Source organism: Hoplias malabaricus, chromosome 6 (genome assembly GCF_029633855.1).
Source record: "Hoplias malabaricus isolate fHopMal1 chromosome 6, fHopMal1.hap1, whole genome shotgun sequence".
NCBI lineage: Eukaryota > Metazoa > Chordata > Actinopteri > Characiformes > Erythrinidae > Hoplias > Hoplias malabaricus.
Genome location: NC_089805.1, coordinates 6081558 through 6105002, shown reverse-complemented (window position 1 = coordinate 6105002; position 23445 = coordinate 6081558). Strand labels below are relative to the sequence as shown.

General features: G+C 39.1%; 1 protein-coding gene across 1 annotated transcript; it reads left to right on the top strand.

Moving 5' to 3' along the window:
- The first annotated feature begins 2434 nt into the window (after positions 1 to 2434).
- LOC136700476 (phosphomannomutase 1) lies at positions 2435 to 22707 on the top strand. Its single transcript, XM_066675852.1, has 9 exons — positions 2435 to 2599; positions 2679 to 2754; positions 6128 to 6245; positions 8799 to 8875; positions 9550 to 9641; positions 9885 to 9984; positions 11293 to 11368; positions 19130 to 19245; positions 20461 to 22707. Exons 2-9 carry the CDS (start codon positions 2686 to 2688, stop codon positions 20581 to 20583), a joined length of 771 nt encoding a protein of 256 aa, XP_066531949.1. The 5' UTR covers positions 2435 to 2599; positions 2679 to 2685; the 3' UTR covers positions 20584 to 22707.
- The last annotated feature ends 738 nt before the right edge of the window (positions 22708 to 23445 follow it).

Genomic DNA, 23445 nt, shown 5'->3' with positions numbered 1-23445 from the left:
AAAATAATTATATTACATATTGTGTGTGGATTGTGTAATGTTTTTTGCCTGAATTTGTAATTGTTTGAGTGAATTTAACCACCGATTTCCAGTAAATATATTAAACTTGATCATTCTCTCTGACAAAAGTGAAATAATAATAATATGAATTTTCTCAAGGTAAATTATTTTAATTCTTTGTTACCGATTTTTTTTTTTACAAAATAATAATGCCAATAAAACGCTCGTAATTGAGCTCAATTAACATAATTTATATCTGCCCCCTGGTGGACACACGAGGCCCTGCAGCAGTGTCGTGCGTTACTGCACGTACTCTCCACACCATGGTTCAGCAATTGCTGCAGTTTCACATATGGGGCTGCAAAAGTACGAACACATGCTTTAAATTCTCTTTTACTTAAAGAATATCCGTCTCAAAATTTAAATAAAAAATAATATTATAATGGCAATGAAATTCAATATTAATGTACGTTTCCCACTTGCATGAGCCACCATTTGTCTCATATGGAAAATTAAAATGCAATAATCCAATGTGTATTTGATTGTTCAAATATAAACAAAAAGTAGTGCCACCACTCTTTACTCATCACTGCAATTTCTCTGCTTCGAATTGTAACTGGAACTTAATCACATTTTCATTTTCTTATGCTGCCTTCAGGTCTTTCCAGAAATATCATAAGTTTGAGATGAGTGCAGGGCAAGGATGTTGCTGGCACACAGATCCAGGGTCCTGGGGTTTGTGGGTTCAAGTCCCTCCTCAGGTGACTGAGAGGAGTTAAGTGTGTTCTCCACAGGTCTCTCTGGGTCCCCTCCAGGTGCTCTGGTTTCCTCTCATAGTCCCAAAATATGTCGGTAAGTGGACTGTTTATTCAAACGTGTCCATAGGTATGAGTGTGTTAGAGAATTTGTGAGTTATGCTGTGTGATGGACTGGATCCCCATCCTCTGTGTGTTTGGGATCCCCCTGCAACTCTAATAGATGAATTGTTACAGACGATAAATAAATGAATGAGTGCAAATGAACACCATCAATACGAATACTTATAGGCTCTGACTTTCCATTTAGAGGGTGTGTCAACCATAAACAATCATGGCACCCAAACGACAGTAAAAATGTGACAGATTTCAGTTCTTTTTTCAAGTGATTGAAAAAAGGCGGGAATACACCCTGGAGGGGGCGCCAGTCCTTCACAGGGCAACATCCCAGTAAACATTTAGCCGTTGATTCAACGTTGAAATAACGTAAGGACTGCCGTCTAATCAACGTTCTCTTAAGGTTGAAAATGAAAGTTGAAAAGACGTCCAAACATAGACATTGAAAAGACGACTATTAGACGTATTTTGGACGTCCATTGACGTTATTAATTGGTCCCGAAATAAATTACTTGTATAAAACGCATTTTGGACGTCCACTGACGTTATCTATTGGTCACCACTTGATAACTAACTTATTAAGCGTCCATTGACGTTTAAAATATGTCCTTGACGGACAGACTACTTTTAGACCAATTTTGAACGTCCAGAGACGTTCCTTGTTTACTGGGATACACACACACACACATTCACTCACACCTACGGACACTTTTGAGTCACCAATCCACCTACCCATGTATGTTTTTGAACTGTGGGAGGAAACCGGAGGAAACCCACGCGGACACAGGGAGAACACACCAAATTCCTCGCAGACAGTCACCAGGAGCGGGAATCGAACACTGCGACACTACCTGCTGCGCCACCGTGCTGCCCATTATAGTATTGTAAAATATGAACATGTATTTTTATAAGACATTAACATGTCACTCAATTGCTCAACATGAGCACACACACCTTTGAATCACCAATCCACCGTGTGTTTCTGGACCGCGTAGGAAACCCACGCAGACACGACCAGAACACACCACACCCAGAGCGAGAATCGAACCCACAACCTCCAGACCCCTAAAGCTGTGTCACTGCGACTCTACCTGCTGCGCCACTTGTCAACACTCGCAGTACAAATACATTTTTGTGGAGTAAGAATTTTGTACTTTATGATTAAATGAAAACATAATATCATACAAATGACCTGAACTACACCTGTAAATGGAATTACTTCGAAAAAAGCAAGTACATCCAAATTCTAGCAGTAAAATTTAGCGGTGCTCAATTAAAATGCCTGCAGATTTCTTTCTGGGCCTGGTTCAGTTCCGTCAGACTGTCAGAGTGTAGTTGATTGTTATTGGGTGAATGACTGATTAATGAGAGATAATATACTCCCAGTTGAACCAGACTGTAGTTGATGTAGGTGAAAGTTCAGCCCCACTCTTTCTTTCTCTGAAGGTTATGGAAATTTAGACACCCGTTTGTCCACGTGACCCGGAACGTGGCGTTCTCATTGGCTGGCGGGTGTACACACAAACACACACAAACACACGTAGACCGTATGCTGCAATAAGAGCTCCCCGTGTTCTCCAGCAGAGAGTCTGCTGCAGACATGTAGCCTCCAAATCAATCGAAATAACTTGAACAAATTTTACATTTTTAAATTTACCTGCATCTTTCTGTTTTATAGGAAGAACTGGAAGGCAGTCGTTTCGTTTTATTCGAAGTCTGACTGGACAGTAAGCTCGAGTCTTTGATTCAGCCTCATTCGGTAGAGTAGTGTCATTTTTATTTTAGGGTGTTTTTATTGCTGCACAGGAAGAGCATGGACAAGAAAGCCAGAAATATTCTGTGTTTGTTCGATGTGGACGGAACACTGACTCCACCGAGAGAGGTAAGACGACGTGGGGATGAACATATTTCGCATATTTCACTTGTAAACACTGTTGGTATCTCTTGAATGGGGATGCTGTTCATTCATACAGAGGACAGTTAGATATCGTTCGATGTCTTATCAAAGTAACCCTTCTTTCTACGCTCTTATGTAACGTTAATTACCCTCGTTTACGATCATACAGCCCTGAATTATCTCCACAGCTTATGGGTTAATGCAACAGCCTGTATCTGTTATGAGGTGGTGTCAAGCACAGGCAAAGTTTCCTGCCATATCTGTTTTAAAACAGAAGTAGAACAGCTCGACATTTTCTACAACAGACATTTTACTAAACATAGACCCCAATTAAAGAGAGAACCACCAGTTCTGTCAGCAACTCTCTTCACTTTCTAATACACTGTCCTGCAGTCTTCGCAGCTCATCTTAGTAGTGCATCTCTTACATTTCATACATAAAGGAGAATTCAAATATAGAGGTGCAGTGGGAACTTGAGGTGTGAACTAATATATGGTCCTCTAAATATTTACAGGAGAGATCTTTAAAGGCTAAGCACCACTTAATGGACCTCCATGAATATTTCACATTTTTTAGTTACTGACAGATATAAGTATGAATTAAAATGAAAATAACATGCTTAATTTGCTTTAAAACTGACAATTTTATTAAATTGACGGAAAAACCCGAGCTCGCTACGGAAAATCTTGAACGCAACCGTGACGTCACTGGTGGACAACAGCTGAACAACGCCGCGGTAAAACACCGTTATGACAGTTATGACGGTCGTTTAAACTTTATTCCTTGAATTAGTAAGAAATAACATGTTTTCTGACTATCAATAAACACAAGTTAGGAACTCAAATTCCACTGTATTTATTTGTTTGACACTTTGATATAGCTGGTGCGTAGCCTTTAAAATATGTATTTATCATAACTGTGGTAAATATCAGGCAACGTATTTGCTCCTAATTCAAAGAAGTAGCACACTACTATGTTTTTCTGGTTAATAACACTATTATATAAAGATTTGGCTTGACAAATTCCTCTGAAACGGTTCATTTTACAGCAAAACTATAAATATTATTAATATCTTATGATGTTAAAATAGTGGAATTTCCCATTATATTCATAACGTGGCTCCAAGAGATTAGCACAAAAAAAATACACTAAAATCCTCTTTCACTGTGTTCATTTGTTTAATATAAACACTAGAGGTGTTAATCCAATAGTTTTAGAATCCATGCAATGGTGTGAAAAACATTTAACAGTAAAGGGGTGTTCATTCATCACTTTTAACAATGAAAATGTGTCAGTGATCCTGTTTTGAATTGTATTAATGTTGTAAGCAGTCTGAGATCTGATGGTTTTATTGCTGTCTGGTACCTTTTGAACTTATTGCCACTTGTGAAATACACAAACAAGGATGGAGTCGGGTAGTTTTACCAAAATGTTTCCAAATTCACCGTAGTGCATGACCAGGCTGTGAGTCAGTGAACAAGGTTAGCTGTGTTTTCTGTATAATGCTTTGTAGACAATAACATGAGACTGTGACTCTGCCGTGTCTTCAATGACACACCCATTTTCTGCAACCCACTGATTCATGGAAAGCTGCTACTTCTTCCTAATTTCCACATGAAATTGCTCAGTGAATTATGTATTTTATAACATCTCATAGGCATATGTCCATGCCTTTTCAGATTGTCCTTCTGGCATACAAGCCTCTGATTGAGTCATAATAGCATCACATGCTATTGGACATCACATGTCCAAATTGTTACAAATTAAATATACCCTCTATTTAATGTGCCAGTATGCGCAGTGTCAGTTATGAGATGCACCATTAGCTATTTGAGTACTAATAGTGCTATCTATTGGAAAATCTTCAACCTGCTACATGTGAATGTGTTAGTTAGTAAGTTACTTGATTATTTAGACAGGTGTTTGAAATCAATACCAGCCACTTTTGCTGTGTAGCTCTGACCTACATGTTTGTATATGGTAAATATCCAGTGTTAGTGCTGTAAAATCTGAAGCACTATGTACAGTCTTTCCTCAGTTTTGCATAGAATCAGTTCTATAATAAATACCATACCCATTCTCCTGACTTCAGTCTCTTTCTCTCAACGCATTCTCTCTCATTTCTGAAACATCTTCAATACTTGCTGTACTGGTCCAGTGCCCCTAACCTCCACAAACTGGAAGAACCACAGATATCCACCCAAACATTTTGCTCTACAGGGACAAACAATGTGGCATTCCCAAAGACAGTGTTTATAGTCTGCAGTTCTGATTTTTTTTTAAATTTATATAATACATTTCTTTATATATTTCTGGTCATAAATTGTAAAATAATGTACATTGTGCACGTATAGATTACAACACTTTTTTCTGTGCAATTTCTAGTCTAATCGTTTAAGAAAAGAGAACTCATTGTTTTTAGACATCTTCATTATAATCATATTATTCATTCATTCATTGATTCATTCATTATCTGTAAGCGTTTATCCAGTTCAGGGTCGGAGCCGGTGGGTCCGGAGCCTACCCGGAATCATTGGGCACATGACAGGAACACACCCTGGAGGGGGCAGAACATATTATATTATGTTCATGTCATTTTTGTCAGGGTTTAAATGGGGTTCAAACTGAGTGGCTTGAATGGGTGTGGTATTTATTATATAACTGATTCTGAACGGAATTAACTGAATACACATACACACACTCACGTGTTTTGTGGTTGTGTTTATTTGGGTTTACTTTAGAAAACGTATCTCCTGAATTTGTAGGTAAACCCAGAGAAATCTAATTAAACCAAATTGGTACCTTCTAAGGTATACCATTTTTTAAAACAGAAAAATTAAATTATTTTGACACTTAGCTGGAGTTAGTATTGTTTTGATAATTTAGAAAAAATGTAATGCTATAATGCTTTTTTTTTGTGAAGCCAGAGTACTAAATATTGAAAGAAAACAAAGAAATTCAAGCCTTGCCTCTCACCTTAAGCCCAGATTTTAAGCTATTTTATTTTGACATATTATGAGAAGAAACAGTTCCCTGGAAAACACAGTGGTTCCTGGAATAGTTTACAGGAAAATAGGTATAGGACAAACATCAACAAGAAGAGTGCAGATATTTCTAAATCAAACAGGCTTAAACAGTCCTGAAGACCCAAAAACAGATAACAGTACATTCTGGAGAAACAATAACTACAACCGACGAAAATTCTAAATCAGCTTGACCTCTTCATTATACCACTTAAATATATAATGTACATTTGAAATATAATTATTACAAATTTATAACATTATTTATGGGGATCTATATCACCCTATGTTCTGGCATTGTTTGAAAACAAATCTGCGTGTGCTTGTACTTGCAGAAAATCGACCCTCAGCTGGATGTGTTTTTCCAGTCTCTTCGCTCCAAAGTGAAGATTGGAGTGGTGGGGGGGTCAGATTATTCCAAGATTGCAGAACAACTCGGAGATGGGGATGAAGGTGAGCACCAAGTTGCCCTTCCTCTCATTTGGGTTAAAGGGAGAAATGTACATTAGAATGTTTGCCACTTAATCTTTAACCTTTAACACCTTTAACCATTGCTGTAACTCATCCTGATACACAGTAAGGCAAACAAGGACTAATGACTGAATAAATTACTAGCCAGTGTTTGTATGACCATACTGATTTGATCATTTAAAAGAAAGGGCTGAGCACACCTTGGGGTACATGATGGGGTAAAGACATCCAAATCAACACATCAGCTTTTATTAAATGTTTGTTAATGTGTATCACTTTTAAAACTAACCTACATTAATCACGTATGTTGTAGACTGTTGAAATTACAACCAATGCTCAGTACTGCAAAAGGATGCGAGTCAGGGCAGAATGGGTACAATGCAGTTTAGTCACTGGTTTTGCGTAAAAACCCAAGTTTTCCGAACTGAGAGTCCCCTCTGACGTCAATAAGCACCTTGATCATACACTCCCAGCTCTTTCAAAAACAAACGTAATGGTTTTGGCTCACAACCGAAGCCCTTGACATAGTGACCCTAAAAATACCACACACACGTGCTCTCTGCTCTGAGTTTACAAACAGCAAAGGAATGAGGAGAAGCCAGTTATCTATTATGGCAAAAGAAGTAGAGAAGCCTGGTTGAATGCTTTAGGACAGGGGTTTCTCTAATTCAAAGAACCATTGTTTGTAACTGGGGAATCCAAAAAATGCAAAAAATAAAAAATGTATGCAGTTTTCCCATTACACTAAAATGTAGCCATTCAATCAAGATGTTTGGTGTCTGAAGGTTGACTCTTTAGATTTCCACTGGATTCAGAAGGCTGATTTTGCTAATATTGTATGTCAGCAATTAGCATTAGCACACTGCATGCCTGTATCATAAACCTTGTCAGATTGTATGTGAGTTGTAGAGATTAGTTGTTATCTAAAATGCTCTTGTTTATGTGATTGCTGGTACTGTTAAACAGACTGTTCCCAAGACACATGGGCTCATACTTAACAGATAAACAGTGGTAGCACATATTTTGAAACAGAAAATTGTCAGAAATGGCGTCCATTTTTGTAGATAACACAAAAGTTTAATTATTATTAATATAACGTTTATAGTGTTAATGTTAGTTTGCTACCACTTTCTACTGTTGTGTGCCTTGCCTCCCCCATTTCAGAGGGTGAAATGTCACTTGCCAAGTCACTGGGACAACTTACTTGTTTGTGTACAAGTCCATTTTTAGAACTGTTCTCACCAACAGACATTGATTAGATGTTTTTAAATATCTTGTTCCTTTAAGCTGGGACACTTGGCCACTGAGTGTGTGTCTGTTGTGAGTATTTAAGGTGAAGACATGGTGTTCAGTATATCGCATTAACTTGAGGACAGAAAGATTAGTTTGTTATGGGTCAAGTTACGTGAGATAATCTGGTAGAAGCCACACTCCTAAAGAAGTTAGTTTGAGTTTAAGTAGCTTCCATTCACGAGATGTCAGTTCAGTTAAACCTACAGTGCTGCGCAGAAGTCAGATGCCATCCTTGACTCATTGTTCCAGTAATAATATTTTTAAAATATTTTTTTAGTAACCGCTTATCCAGTTCAGGGGGGTCCAGAGCCTATCTGGAATCATTGGGCGCAAGGCGGGAATACACCCTGGAGGGGGCGCCAGTCCTTCACAGGGCAACACACACACACACACACACACATTCACTCACACACTCACACCTACGGACACTTTTGACTCGCCAATCCACCTACCAACTTGTGTTTTTTGGACTGTGGGAGGAAACCGGAGCACCCGGAGGAAACCCACGCGGACACGGGGAGAACACACCACACTCCTCACAGACAGCCACCAGAAGGAAACCCACACAGACACGGGGAGAACACACCACACTCCTCACAGACAGTCACCCGAAGGAAACCCACACAGACACGGGGAGAACACACCACACTCCTCACAGACAGTCACTCGGAGGAAACCCATGCAGACACAGGGAGAACACACCACACTCCTCACAGACAGTCACCTGGAGGAAACCGACGCAGACACAGGGAGAACACACCACACTCCTCACAGACAGTCACCTGGAGGAAACCCACACGGACACAGGGAGAACACACCACACTCCTCACAGACAGTCACCCGGAGGAAACCCACGCAGACACAGGGAGAACACACCACACTCCTCACAGACAGTCACTCGGAGGAAACCCACGCGGACACAGGGAGAACACACCACACTCCTCACAGACAGACACCCGGAGGAAACCCACGCAGACACAGGGAGAACACACCACACTCCTCACAGACAGTCTCCTGGAGCAGGAAGTGAAAAAATTGAAATCCTATAAAATATGTCCCTCTAACAAACAGTGTAAAACTACGTGATTGAGTTTGGTATCATAGGGTTAATAATTAGTGGACCTTTCTGAGGTTTATTCTTCTGTGTTTATTAATGGCAAATAAGTGATTAATTCTAAATGCATTCATAGCGACGAGAATAGATTTACATTCAGTTGCTTGACACACTCTCTCTTTCCATAGTTATACAGAAGTTTGACTATGTGTTTGCTGAAAACGGCACGGTGCAATATAAGGATGGCAAACTGTTGTCCAAACAGGTGAGCTGAACTTTCTGTGAGTGTGTGTGTGTACATGAGTTGGGTATGGGGGTGTAAAATATGAGAAAACCATTTGGTCCTCTACAGGTAAACAAATACACACTCTCTAATCAACTGGTTTTGAATCATCTGTATCACACATAATCCAGACCCTGCAGTCAGATTCTTGCATCATTCTTTTTTGGATTGCGTAAGCGTGAATTTTTATCTTTATGAAGCACTGAGCAATGTGTTATTATTCCACCATTAATGATCATTCCTTATCAAAGATAATGTTGTTAGTTTGCAACCAGTCTTATTCTTCAGTGCCAGACAGCTAGCTAACAGCTTAATATGTTGGCAGCATATGGAAGTATGCTGCTGTGAATCTTCACAGACACTGCTGTGACTTTTAATTATTTAATTTCCATTCAATTATTAACATATTTCTTTTTCAGCATTAGGGAAAATGAAAAACCATGCATGTAACCTAAAAGTAAACAGTAAAAAGTACTATTTTACGTGTTTTCATCATGAAAGCATAAGAATATTTCTTAGGAACATTCCAAATGGTGGTCATACCTCTGCATGCTGCTACAATGGTGTAAAGGTTTTTTTTTTTTTTAATTCACAATGTTTTACCATGTTAAACAATGGATTAACCCTGGCATTTTCTCTTCTCTGCTGTTTTAAAGGCAATCCAGAACCAGTTGGGTGAAGAACTGCTGCAAGATCTTATTAACTTCTGTCTTAGATACATGGGTCTGATTAAACTGCCCAAGAAACGGTGAGACACCTGCTTTCATTCAGCTTTGCTGTCAAGTGAGAACACAGAATACAAACTCTTATCGTCATGGACTAAAGTGATATGAATTTTGGTCCTCGCTTCTCTTCATATTTTACGGGCCATTAAGACAGTCACACTCACGTTACCGCTTATCTTGTGGATAACGCTAATGACCAGATGAGCTTAATTCTTTATATTTTAGATCAAATAGTGTTTTACAGCAATATTTATTTCTACCAACAGGGGCACATTTATTGAGTTTCGTAATGGAATGCTCAACATCTCCCCTATTGGAAGGAGCTGCACACTTGAAGAGCGAATTGAATTTGCAGAAATTGATAAGGTATGCACAATATAAAAACACATCAGTCAGACAAGCGGAAATATTTTTAATCATAAACCTCTGTTATTGAATTCATGGAATCTCCCAAGTGTACAACTAAACGTTTGGGTTGAGACAATAATGTGCAGTGATGTTCATATATTCTTAATGTGACAGGCTCCTCTGTGGCAGAAGCCAACTTTGGGAGCAGTTTGGAATGATTGTAATTGGCAGTATGTCGTAATTGTCTTGCCCTGTGGGTCATCAGAACATCTTTACTGTACAGTCTGACTTCAGCACACACAAGACAATACAGTTTGCCTCACAGGAATTCGGCTGCAGAGTGTGATATGCAGCACAGTATAATTTTCATTGTAAATTAAGCATGTAGTGTATAGAATTGATGACAGAAACAAGGAGATTGTAGGTTTGATCAGCTATCTATGGCTGGAGTCCCAGGGACCTCTCTCTCTCTCTCTCTCTGGGTAAAAATTTTAACACAAATCAGTCCTCCTAATATTTTCTGTTCAATAAAATTCAGAAAAAGTAAACTGTCAACTCAGTTTAGCCACTGAGCCTCAAGAGATTTTTAAAATACTATATATGTTTAGAATTTGATCTGATTTAGCTTCTAATTGACCTTGATGAAACACAGGCACAGGCTCCATAGAGAGAGGGAGAGGGCACCAACAGTTCTCTCCTGTCCAGATGGCCTATTTAAAACATACAAGTCACTGACGTTAATAGAACCACAGACAGCGAAATATAAGTTTAATCATTTATGTTTTCTGCTAAAAGCTGGACTTTAGAATCATGTTGAACGTTGTAACATACAACAAACATATTCCTAAATTTATATCTGTGTATTTTTATATGTTTTTAAAAGTTTATGATTATAATAAACTGACCATTATTGATCTAGAAGTAGTGTGAGATGTTGAATAATCATTGCTAAACAAATTTGTTCATTTGCATAACTTAACTGCAATACTAGTTGGTGTGTTTTTCCTGTGTCCGCGTGGGTTTCCTCCGGGTGCTCTGGTTTCCTCCCACAGTCCAAAAACACACATTGGTAGGTGGATTGGCGACTCAAAAGTGTCCGTAGGTGTGAGTGTGTGAGTGAATGTGTGAGTGTGTGTATTGCCCTGTGAAGGACTGGCGCCCCCTCCAGGGTGTGTTCCCGACTTGCGCCCAATGGTTCCAGGCTCTGGACCCACCACAACCCTGAACTGGATAAGCAGTTACAGATAATGAATGAATGAATGAATGAATGAATGAACTATGTAATCCTATGCTCTCTCTCTCTCTCTCTCTCTCTCCTCCACACAGAAAGAGAAGATCAGAGAGAAGTTTGTAGCTGCCCTACAGAAGGAGTTTGCAGGAAAGGGGCTGAGGTTCACTCGAGGTAAGTCACCAGCCTTCTTCAAAAGCAAAAATTCCTCCAAACCACTTGGTGTAATGTTTTTATTGTCTACATTCCTCTGCTGTGTAATTAGCTCCTTGTGTTGGGTATGTGGATTTAGTGTAAGTATGAATAAAGAGCCCCTTTAAGACTTAAGCCCAGTATCCATTGTGCCCATGGGTGAATCAGGTAGTGGTCCAGAGAATTCATAGTAGGTTCATGCTGTGCCTCCTGCACATGCTACACATACCTCCCAATGCCTAAACAACACAGAAAATATCCTATAGTGAGAATGCATCTGACATGGGAAATCTCCTCTACATGTGTGAAAGGGCAACTCCAAACATGACGCTCCAGACATATTCCGGAGGTCATATGGGAAACCGTCTAAGCACTGTCCCCATCAGGTCAATTCAAGGAAATTCTTAGCCACTTTTAGCCAGGGTTCAAAGACAGCACAATTGGACTTGCTCTTATCTGAGTGGGTAAGATGCCCCCCACCACCCCGGCATAATTACTTATGGCTGTTGGCTGACTTGAAAAAATTGGCAGTTAGTGTTCTCCTCCAAGCATGTCAGTCTGTCCAGTGATGTTGCTTTAATTGCAGTTCAAGGTGGTCTGACTAGGCCTACCTATGTGCTGCAGCTAGTCATATAGTGTGCCTGTTAGTCGGCATAAACGGATAGGTCTGTCCCAAAACCTAGTGAGCTGCCTAATAATAGGCACTGACTACGTAGACAGCTGTTTAAGTAGGCAGCATTCTAACGGGTGTCTGTCGTAATGAGGCGAATTATTGGGACGCACTAGTTGGAGGGCGTGCACACTGTGATGTAAAATGCTCTAGGTTTGAGCATGTTGAGCAATTCAGTGACATGTTAGTGTCTTAATAAAATAAAATAATAAAAATTAATTTTCATATTATACAATACTATAATGGGCTCGGTGGCGCAGCAGGTAGTGTTGCAGTCACACAGCTTCAGGGACCTGAAGGTTGAGGGTTCGATTCCCGCTCCTAGTGACTGTCTGTGAGGAGTTTGGTGTTCTCCCTCTGTCCACATGGGTTTCCTCCGGGAGCTCCTGTTTCCTCCCACAGTCCAAAAATACATGTTGGTAGGTGGATTGGCGACTCAATAGTGTCCGTAGGTGTGAGTGAATGTGTGTGTGTTGCCCTGTGAAGGATTGGCGCCCCCTCCAGGGTGTATTCCCACCTTGCGCCCAATGATTCCACGTAGGCTCTGGACCCACCGTGACCCTGAACTGGATAAGCGCTTACAGATAATGAATGAATGAATGAACAATACTATAATAGTATTTGCTATTGCATCAGGTCCTGGCTGAAATAAGCAGCTGCATTTTAAAACATAAAAATCTAGGTAAACTGTCTTAACCCTGCTCTCTTTTGAGATGTAAATATTTGTTACTCTGGGTATAGGGTGTTATTGAGGCTCAGGTCAAAGTTCTCCCTGTGTGTCCTGAGTCAGGATGTTTGTCTTCACACAGCTGTCTCGTCTCACTCTTGCCACTGCTTTTTAAGGCGGTTAATGATCTGCAAAGCACTTTTCTATGCAGTCAAGCTCACGTACTGTTGTTTTTCGCAGAGTCCCATCAGGAGCTCAATGAGATAGCACAGCGCACGCACGCGCACACACAAGCAATTACACATGCACACACACACAAATTACCCAGGCACACAGCTTACATAACTGATTATGAAATGTTTCAGGATTTATGTTGAATTGCTTTCAGTTTTTCAAAAACGTTTGCAAGATTATATTTTTATACACTTCCAGAATTCGGTCTCAGATCAGTCCATTTTTTTTTTAAATTAGTAGCTTACTTCTAAGTCAAACTTCTAAGACTGAACTTTAGAGAATATGCTTGCAGATATTCAAAGCAAACTTCAAAAATTTTGAAAAATAATGAAAGCTGTAATAAAGACAATCCACCTACCAACGTGTGTTTTTGGACTGTGGGAGGAAACCGGAGCACCCAGAGGAAACCCACACAGACACTGGGAGAACACACCACACTCCTCACAGACAGTCACCCGGAGGAAACCCACGCGGACACAGGGAGAACACACCACACTCCTCACAGACAGTCACCCGGAGGAAACCCACGCAGACACAGGGAGAACACACCACACTCCTCACAGAGAGTCACCCTGAGGAAACCCACGCAGACACAGGGAGAACACACCACACTCCTCACAGAGAGTCACCCTGAGGAAACCCACGCAGACACAGAGAGAACACACCACACTCCTCCCAGACAGTCACCCGGAGGAAACCCACGCGGACACAGGGAGAACACACCACACTCCTCACAGACAGTCACCCGGAGGAAACCCACGCAGACACAGGGAGAACACACCACACTCCTCACAGACAGTCACCCGGAGGAAACCCACGCAGACACAGGGAGAACACACCACACTCCTCACAGACAGTCACCCGGAGGAAACCCACGCGGACACAGGGAGAACACACCACACTCCTCACAGACAGTCACCCGGAGGAAACTGAATTTAAATAAATTAATAAAAGTAGTGTGTCTTAGTCTTGCACATTACCTGCACATACACACACACACACACACACACACACACACACACAAGTCATTAAACTGTTAAAGATGATAAAAGACAGCTTTAAAATGTTGGACAGGATGTAAACATCAGTGCAATGACCCGGCAGAGAGAGAGAGTGTGTGTACAGGGCAAAGGTACACAATTAATGCAAGCCTCATTAAACACAGACACAGAAATGATGAATGAGCAGTGTGACAATCACCGATCAAAGTTAGAACACTGAGTTATGGAAAAGCAACAGTAATTGTGCACTCAGATGCACAGTGCAAAGAAGGCTGCATGATAATTGCTGTATAATTACAGGTTTAGAAACATCCTTCCTACGTTCCTTCAGGAATACAATACATGTGTGTACAAATGAAAACAGAGCTGTTTTTTTGGGCATTACCCTTAACTATCACTCTTCTTTTTAGCATTTCTGTAAAAATGGCATGGCATTAATATGGGACTCTCCTATTTGGTTTATTGCACATTTTCTACTTATGTTTTATAATTTATTAATAACAGTAAATTAAGCAAATACGTAGAAATTCCCCATTAAGATGTTAACATTAAGCTGAGACCTCAAAGTGTTAAAAATGTTCTTTCCTAACAGCATGAAACTACCTTCATACAAACAAATACACACACACACACACACACACACACACAGAGCCTCCCACAGACACACACCACTAACGCCATCAATAATCTGAGCGGGTGAGAGGGAGGGAGACAGAGACACACACCCTGGCTTTGTTTTGTTTTTTCCCTGCATTTGTGTGGTTCAGTGCGAAACTATAGGGGCAGTGTCTGGGAGGTGTGTGTTGAAACCCAGCCTTCTGATTGGTGAAGGTTTCTCCAGCTGCTGTTTCATCGCTAAGGCACTGATGCAATAAGGTCATTTAGAAGGATGTAATTCCAAGAGAATGTGTGTGTGTGTGGGTGTATGTGTGTGCTGGGCTGCGGGATATGGACACAATGCAGTATAATGGTTAACAATGATAACAATGTGACTCTACCATGATTTTTTTAGCATATTTAAAGAGAATTTCTTTATAATTGTGTCACTGAGATCTAAAACAAATTGGTTTAAAGATTTTATTGACTTTGTTGTCTGTGTATTATTAGAAATCGTCAAACTGTAATACGTATGATACTTTGCGTATACATTGAAAGGATGGAGCGGTTACAGAAAATGAATGAGCGAATTTCAACTCAGAACACTTTGTTTACCAATTAAATTGTGAATATTTAAAATATAGGTAATTCCCATTTAACAGTGCATTGTTTTGACTAAAGAGGTTTTATGCTGTTGTTGGAGGAAGTGAATTGTTTGTGGTTTCTGAGAATGTTCAAAAGGACGTTCAGTCTTCTGCTGCATCTGGATCAGAATTACGATAATGATTAACAAACCAGGCATTGTGAGCCCTAGGAGTTGAACATGTGTGTGTTTGTCTGGTGTTCAAATAAAGAGAGTTAGAAAGGCTCTTTAGATGCAGTTTTTCTTTAACTGAGGAAGGATGGTAACCATACAGACCCAAGAGTGTGGCACGTAGCACACGGAGAAGAACGAGGGAGGAAGTGAGAGAAAGAGATAGAGAGAGTAGTAAAAAAAGACTCCTGGCACCTCCCTATGTTTCTCCCTCTATTAGTGCAACAATGCATGTGATCAGAAAGCAAACTGGTCAGTGGACCCCCCCCCCCCCCCCCCCCCACCGCCCCGTCCAAAAGTTAGGGTGTCATTTCTCACTGAGCTTCATCAAATGTTTTATGGTGCCACTATATGCATGGTTTATTTGTTTTTTTTGTTTGTTTTTGTTTGTTTGTGGTATTTTGTTTATTTTGGTTTTGTTTGTTTGTTTTTGGTATTTTGTTTGTTTGGGTTTTTGTTTGTTTTTTGTTTGTTTGGTTTTTTTTGTTTGTTTGCAAACAACATATTTTTCACAATTTATTTGATAGCGTTCTTATAAATACTTGTATTATTTATTGGACAACAGGCAAAAAAGGGTGGGTGTGTGCATGCCCTTGTGAATGTGAATTTAGAAATTTGGAAAAAAATAAGCCTTAAACATGGCTTAGATATAACTCTAAATTATAATCTTATTCTTCATTTAGTATGTGTAAATATATGAATATGCAATTAGTCCGCACTTCTATGTTCACATCCTCCTCCACCTTTCTGACTTCATCTTATGAGCCCTGCGCCTATTATTTACTGCTTATTTCTTGCAAAATACTTCTGTAATAGTGAATAAGCAGCACACTAACAAGGCAATGATTTTTACTGCCACTTTCACAGGCGTTTGTAAGACATCCAAACTTTTGAAGGATGTTAGAGTAAAAATGTTTGTCATCTAACATAAATACAGTTATGAGAAATCTTTCTGTAATATTCTTTATAATGTGGACAGAAAATGAGCAAATAATGGCTACAAAATGTAGGTTTTGTAGAAGCTGGGATATTTATTTCTAAATGTAGAGGTTTATAAACAGGTTCCCAGTAAACAATTAGCCGTTGATTCAACGTTGAAATAACGTAATGACTGCCGTCTAATCAACGTTCTCTTAAGGTTGAAAATGAAAGTTGAAAAGACGTCCAAACACAGACATTGAAAAGATGACTATTAGACGTATTTTGGACGTCCATTGACGTTATTAATTGGTCCCGAAATAAATTACTTGTATAAAACGCGTTTTGGACGTCCACTGACGTTATCGATTGGTCACCACTTAACTAACTTATTAAGATGGATTTTGGACGTCCATTGACGTTTAAAATATGTCCTTGACGGACAGACTACTTTTAGACGTATTTTAAACGTCCAGGGACGTTCCTTGTTTACTGGGTTTGCATCACTCAGAGATCTCAGAGGCTGTTCTAGGCATGTACCACTTTTGTATGTAGGAGCTCTAGATCAAAATGTTAATAAGCTAATGCACTCACAGTGATTTTAAATAATGTCCCATTTAGCGTTTTTTCTGGTGTGTAGATTTATAGGTGTTAAAGACATGATGCAAACCTCTGAAAAAAAAATTGATTGAACCAAAGTCATCATTACCTGTAGCTGTTTTAGGATTGAAAATATTTTACAGGTATTTTTTTGCATAAAAAATTCAAAAGCAAGGTGTACTCAAATATCTGTGAGTAGTGTATGTGTTTTAAGAAAGAACTGCAATCCTCAAACAGATAAGAGAACAAAGCTGCTGTCCCATTTGAAGCATGGAAACCTGCCAAGATGTGTACACACACACACACACCCTATCTGTATGTTTGCAGGGGACATTACATAAACGTCCATTCATTTCTTGGAGACGTGAATTTTAATATTTTTACTTGTACCCTAAGGCGAACACTAATCTTACACTAACTTTAATGGCACCATAATATAAATCATAACAGTTGAAGAAGTGTTATTTTGTCATCTAGTTAAGAAAAGTCACACACACACTGTACTGGTGTTGTCCATGCAATCAGAGTACACGCTGAGAGCTGGATATCAGTGAATGGTGAAAGGGTAAATAGTAGCCATAGAGTCAGTAGTCATCTAGCTACACAAACGCACACACACACACAGCAAACGCAGCACTGTTTATTTTTAATACCTGCAAGTCCTGAACAGAATCTTTAAATCGTAATAAATGTGTGCGCACACAAAAATATATTTACAAATCTAGATATTGGAATGCATTTGTTGCTAATAAAACATTGCAAACAATTAGTTTAATAATCTGTCACACACACACACACACTTCTTTTTTATGTGAATTTGTCCCCACATATTCTTAAACTGCTGCTTACACAGTGTCAATGCACAGCTCAGCACATTTGGAGAACACACACTTTTTAGTCGTGTGATACCATGCTAAACAATCAGAAAGAGCGAGAACGGTTCTGCTCTATTGGACTGGTGTGGCATCACCAGGAGTCAAACCTGCAATCTTATTTGTTAATAAAAAGCACTTTATAAATAATCAATTTGATTATATTAGCATTCAGGGGTTTAGTGTTCATTAAGTGTTGACCATGGTGACATTGAAGATGCGATACTTAGTGTTTTTTCAGTGCTAACTATTTTAGCATCTCAATGAAATTTCAAACTATAGTTAAAGCTTCCCAGTAAACATTTAGCCATTGATTCAACGTTGAAACAACGTAATGACTGCCGTCTAAACAACGTTCTCTTAAGGTTGAAAATGAAAGTTGAAACACAGACATTGAAAAGACGACTATTACACGTATTTTGGACGTCCATTGACGTTATTAATTGGTCCCGAAATAAATTACTTGTATAAAACGCATTTTGGACGTCCACTGACGTTATCGATTGGTCACCACTTAACTAACTTATTAAGATGGAATTTGGACGTCCATTATATGTCCTTGACGGACAGACTACTTTTAGACCTATTTTGAACGTCCAGGGACGTTCCTTGTTTACTGGGTTGTGTTGAAACGTTTTGTTTCTAAAGATAGGATAAAGCAAACGAGCTTTAATGGTGAGTCTTTGTGCTAAAAGAATGTCATTTTCCCAGCATTCCTGAAGTCTCCCCTCTGTCCTGACAGCCCTCCCCCGGCTGTTGTCCCCTTTTAATTGAGCAACACTTTTGGGATTTTAATGGTGTGGTCAAGTCATAAATTGTTGAGCTGTTTTGAGGAGGCAGTGGTGCCGCTTTCAGTGATAAATCTAAAGGTGCTTGTTTGTATGTTGTAGTGTTTTTAAGAGGGTCAGGGTCATGGACAGGTCTGGGACTGGTGTGTACAGGGAGATGTTTGTGAATGATATGCTTAGTCAAGAATACATTTTGTTATGTACAGTAGCTCAAATGTGATTTAAGGTTGTTTTGAAGTGTAAAACTATAACTATAACATGCTGGGAAACCTGATATGCTTCCTTTAAGGCATGAATTCAGCCACTGCACCTTTTCCAACAACAACATTGGGCAGTTCAAGACACTTGAAAGAGAATGCTAAATTGCTCAGTTCTTTTGTGTTAAGTGACAGACACCTTTGTTGGCTAGTGCCAGACTAATGGGCGAGAAAAGTAGCCATTCTGCCCATAGAGAGAGCTATAATTATTTTAATTATTTGACTATTTTCTCTCTGCCTTTCTTTTTTCTTTTTCTCTCTCTCTCTCTCTCTCTCTCTCTCTCTCTCTCTCTCTCTCTCTCTCTCTCTCTTTGTGTGTATGTAGGGGGATTGATCAGTTTTGATATATTTCCTGAAGGCTGGGATAAGCGATTATGTCTGGAGGTACTGGAGGGGGAGGGATTGGATACCATCTATTTCTTTGGAAATGAGACTTCTTTGGTGAGTTCTGCTCTGAAACAGCTTTTTGGTTGTGTGTGTGTGTGTGTGTGTGTGAACCGGGGGAGGGGGCAGACATTTGAATTGTGATGTACTGCTGATAATAGAATTTTAAGAAGGTTAAAATTCAGGTGACTCTCCGCCTTTTCTTTGTTAACACCCACCACCCCCACCCCAAATTGATGTTAGAGACGAAGTTCAGAGTACAGTTGCATTGTTTAACTTGACAGATTGATGGATATTTTAAACACATACTGAATACATTGATCTTAAAGTCTTTTAACCCATTTTTAGAATGTCAGACCAAAAATGTCAGGCTAATTTCCCACAGGAAAATATTTTACATTTATTATTACACTGAAATCAATTTGCGCTGCTGCTCATTTTTTTTTTTTTTACATTGTTTGTTCTTCAGCATGTAAAACACTACATTTATAAAGGTTTGTAGAACCCTCTCCTAATTAGTGTATTTATAGCTACTTTTAGTTTGCTACATACACTGCTGACACTGGCATTCAGCAGTACTCACGTATCTTGTATGCTAGGGTGACTAGACGTCCTCTTTTACCCGGACATGTCCTCTTTTTTAGGCTTAAAAAATGTCCGGGCGGAATTTCATAAACGTTCGGGATTTTGTTTTTCTAGAGCTTACACAGAATTTCTAGAAGCCTTCGTTCACAAACTAGTCCCGCCCTCTCCTACTCCGATTGGTTCGCTTGAGTGAGAAGGGGCGTGGTGAAGTATTCTAAAATCTTCTGATTGGACGGTCTGACTGTAGAGCTACCGTTATTGGTCGATAACCTTCTCTGTAAACATTTAATTGGTCAGTCTGCACGTCAGTAGTCCTTGTTTACGTCAGGCAAAGTTCATGTACCCACCCTCATCTCGAGCAGCTATGCCGAAACGTAAATGTAAGCTCTCGGATGAATTAAAAGAGAAACCCCACCCCACCCCCCCTCCGACATATACCCGGACGCTCTGGAGTAACCTCACAGGAGTTTATGTTCATCATACTTGATAACAAACATGGGTTACTGCAGTTTTAAACCTTCCTAACAATCTGCATTGAGGGAAACATAGTTCTGTGTTATGATAAAGCTCAATCCAATACCTTTGGGGTGAGTTGGAATTGAATTTGTGACTCATAATAAATCAACCGTCCTCGGTTCCTCACCACACACAAATATGTAACATATACTCCTTTTTGATTGAAAACAGGGTGGAAATGATTACGAGATTTTTGAGGACCCCCGAACCATCGGATTCACTGTTTATTCCCCAGAGGACACAGCACGTCTCTGCAGAGAACTGTTCTTCAAAACACCACCTAATGAAGCTTGACAACAAGCACACACACGCACAAACACCTATCAGCAGCAGATCCTGTCTGCATGTGACTGGCGTCCCCTGCTGTCCAATGCCAGTACTACACCAAGTGCAGTGCTATGGAACATGGACAACATTCCTAATGAAAAAAGTATTTTAACTAGCTTGAATGAACCTTGTTGACTACTGATATCTAAATGAACGTATCTAAGGTACTGTTTTTAAAACGTGTGGAATCTAATAGACTAACAGAAACCCTCCAGGAACACCCCAGTCTACAGCTTTCACTATCTTATGATAGTTTAACCCTCACATTGCCCTATTCAAACTGACCTAATGGACTGTTTTAACTGTAAAAAAAAAAAGATATTACATATGTTTTTTACAGCATGATCAGCAATATGTCATTGATCTGTTTTGTCTTATTGTGTGAACTTATGCATTTTATGAAATTCACGCTGATTGTATTTTCATTTGCACACTCCCAATAACAGCCACTTGATGGTCAGTAGTTGGCCAGTGGTATAGACAGTACTGTCAGGGATTGAGAAGCAACTGGAAGTTCTGGTCTTGTCCCAAACCAAGGCTATTGATACATCTGAAGACTCAGAGAGCCAACATATCTGTGCCTGCAGTTTCAGGGCATTGTGGTTCAGAGTTGAACCAGCGATATCTTGTGTATTATATGTGATAAACTCATGGCATTCCTTAATACAGTATGGTCATTTTGTATGTGGAAGAAATGATGGTGTATATCAGAGATTTTATTATTATGTCTAACATGCCTGAAACTGTAGGTCAACTGCAGTTACAACAAGTGACAAGTGTTTAATGACAGACAATGGCTGACTGATTTTCGCCAAAGTGCTTGGATCAATGTCATCTGAAAGGCTGCAGGGCTTTAATCATATAACAGTCTACTAATCAACTGATGTTTCAAAGTAAGTGCAAATTTACGGGAGTTGAGTTTTTTAGATTTGTGTAATACAGTGTTTCCCATAAATGAGCTATACCTGGACCTACTTCGCCACTGAATGGACCACTACGGTGCAGCAAGTCAGCAAGCCTCTAAACACACTACTGTGGTTAAATCAAGTTGCTACAAGCCATTTTTTTTCAATCAGGACCTTTATTTACCTCACATATTGGTGTGCTATCCTGTCACTTGTATGTTTTTTTTCTTCTTCATTTTAAGCAAATGATCAGCTGTATATGTGAACATATCTGAGCGGATATACAGTCTGGGGTACTGTTCATGACTACAGAAATATTTTGAAGAGCCACTTTCTGGAGTCAATTTAATTTTGTCAACTGGTAAATATATATAGTTTGTAAATGCCAGCAATATAACTGGTACCTAATTTTGTACAGACAGCAAGAGGTACATTTGACTTGCATAAACTTAATCAGTCAACACTATTGACATGCAAAAGCCCACCAAAATGGCTGTTCAAACGTATGATTTTAGTCTAATCTCAAACTGACAGAATGTGTGACAGGATTAATTTTGAATGTAGCCTAATAGTCATCCTGAAACTACAGCCGTTTGTAATTCATTTACATTCATGTTTGGAAAAAAGTTGCCTGTGAATCTATTTCACTATGTATGTATGTATGACCGGGTCATTTTTGTCACAAAATATTCTCTCTACTCGATTGCAGCTTTGATAGGAATGATTTGTTCTGCCTTATGTTATTCTGAAATCTGTGTATAGATACATTCTGGTCTACAGCCACTGTACACCAGCTTGTGAAAATGGTGGGACTATGTAAAAATGGCTGTAATTTTTAAATGGTTAATGATATACTTTTTAAAAGCTTAAAGTCTACACGTCAACCACATCCTAAGTTCTTTGTGTCAAATCCACTGTAGTGGTGCAGTCTAAATTAGAAGAAATTGTGTCACAGGCCAGACTCTTGTTATCATCACAAACAGATACAAACTTATATGGAGCAGAGAAATTACAGTATTTTTCTCTTACTTGGATATATTTTCTACATTTTAACATAAAAACATCAGTGAAACACTCCTCTATTGGTTTTCAGGAAAAAATAATGTTATAGGTAAATATCTTGGTATTATCTTATGTAACAAATCAGAAAAAGTTGCTAAAAGTCATTCAATGTTACATTTGTCATTCAGTGTTCATCTGTTGTAATAAAACTTTTTCATAAATTAATGTTTATGGATGCAGTTGTTAGAAGTTTTAACAGGGACAAGGACAACACCAAAACGTGCCGAAATTTCTGAAACAAGGAAAGATAACGAAGGGTCTGGTTAGCATTATGCTAACAGTAATTCAGTAGCATGTAGCCTAAGTAACAGAGAAATGTTTTTATGTCCAGATATATTGTCACACAGGCATAGGGTTCTCTTTAAATGTTCACAGCACATTCACAGACTTTGACTGAACCTGACTAGCTTTTTATTTTTATTGCTGCTCTTTAATATAATCACAGAAGTGAGCAGCATTGTTTTCAAGTAACCACCTCATATGCAGCTAGCCATGCTAAAAGTATAGCATTTACCATGTAGGTAAATCATAATAAATTAAGAGTTCACCTTGGTAACTATTAAACAGCTTTATCTTAAGGACATTATAAAGTTTATATAGATGGCAATTTATTTTTTTATATGCTCTTGTTTATGCTTATTGTTATTTTGCCAAAAAATTAAATGACACATATTTGTAAATGTAGTACCCATTTGATAAAGATGCCACATAAAACACTGTTTATACACTGGGCGTAGTTGTACTTACGCTAAAATTATTTATTAGCAGGCTAAAGCATTATTGACTATTTTATTTTAAGGAATATCAAATAAATAGCACATTGACACATACCCAGTAACTCTAAGGAAGTGCGTATAAATCA

What these genes read in the sequence shown, in the direction of transcription:
- LOC136700476 (XM_066675852.1), top strand. Translation starts at nt 2,686, where the DNA reads ATGGACAAGAAAGCCAGAAATATTCTGTGTTTGTTCGATGTGGACGGA. An exon ending in CACTGACTCCACCGAGAGAG is followed by an intron (nt 2,755 to 6,127) that starts GTAAGACGACGT and finishes TTGTACTTGCAG; the next exon opens with AAAATCGACCCTCAGCTGGA. An exon ending in AATTTGCAGAAATTGATAAG is followed by an intron (nt 9,985 to 11,292) that starts GTATGCACAATA and finishes TCCTCCACACAG; the next exon opens with AAAGAGAAGATCAGAGAGAA.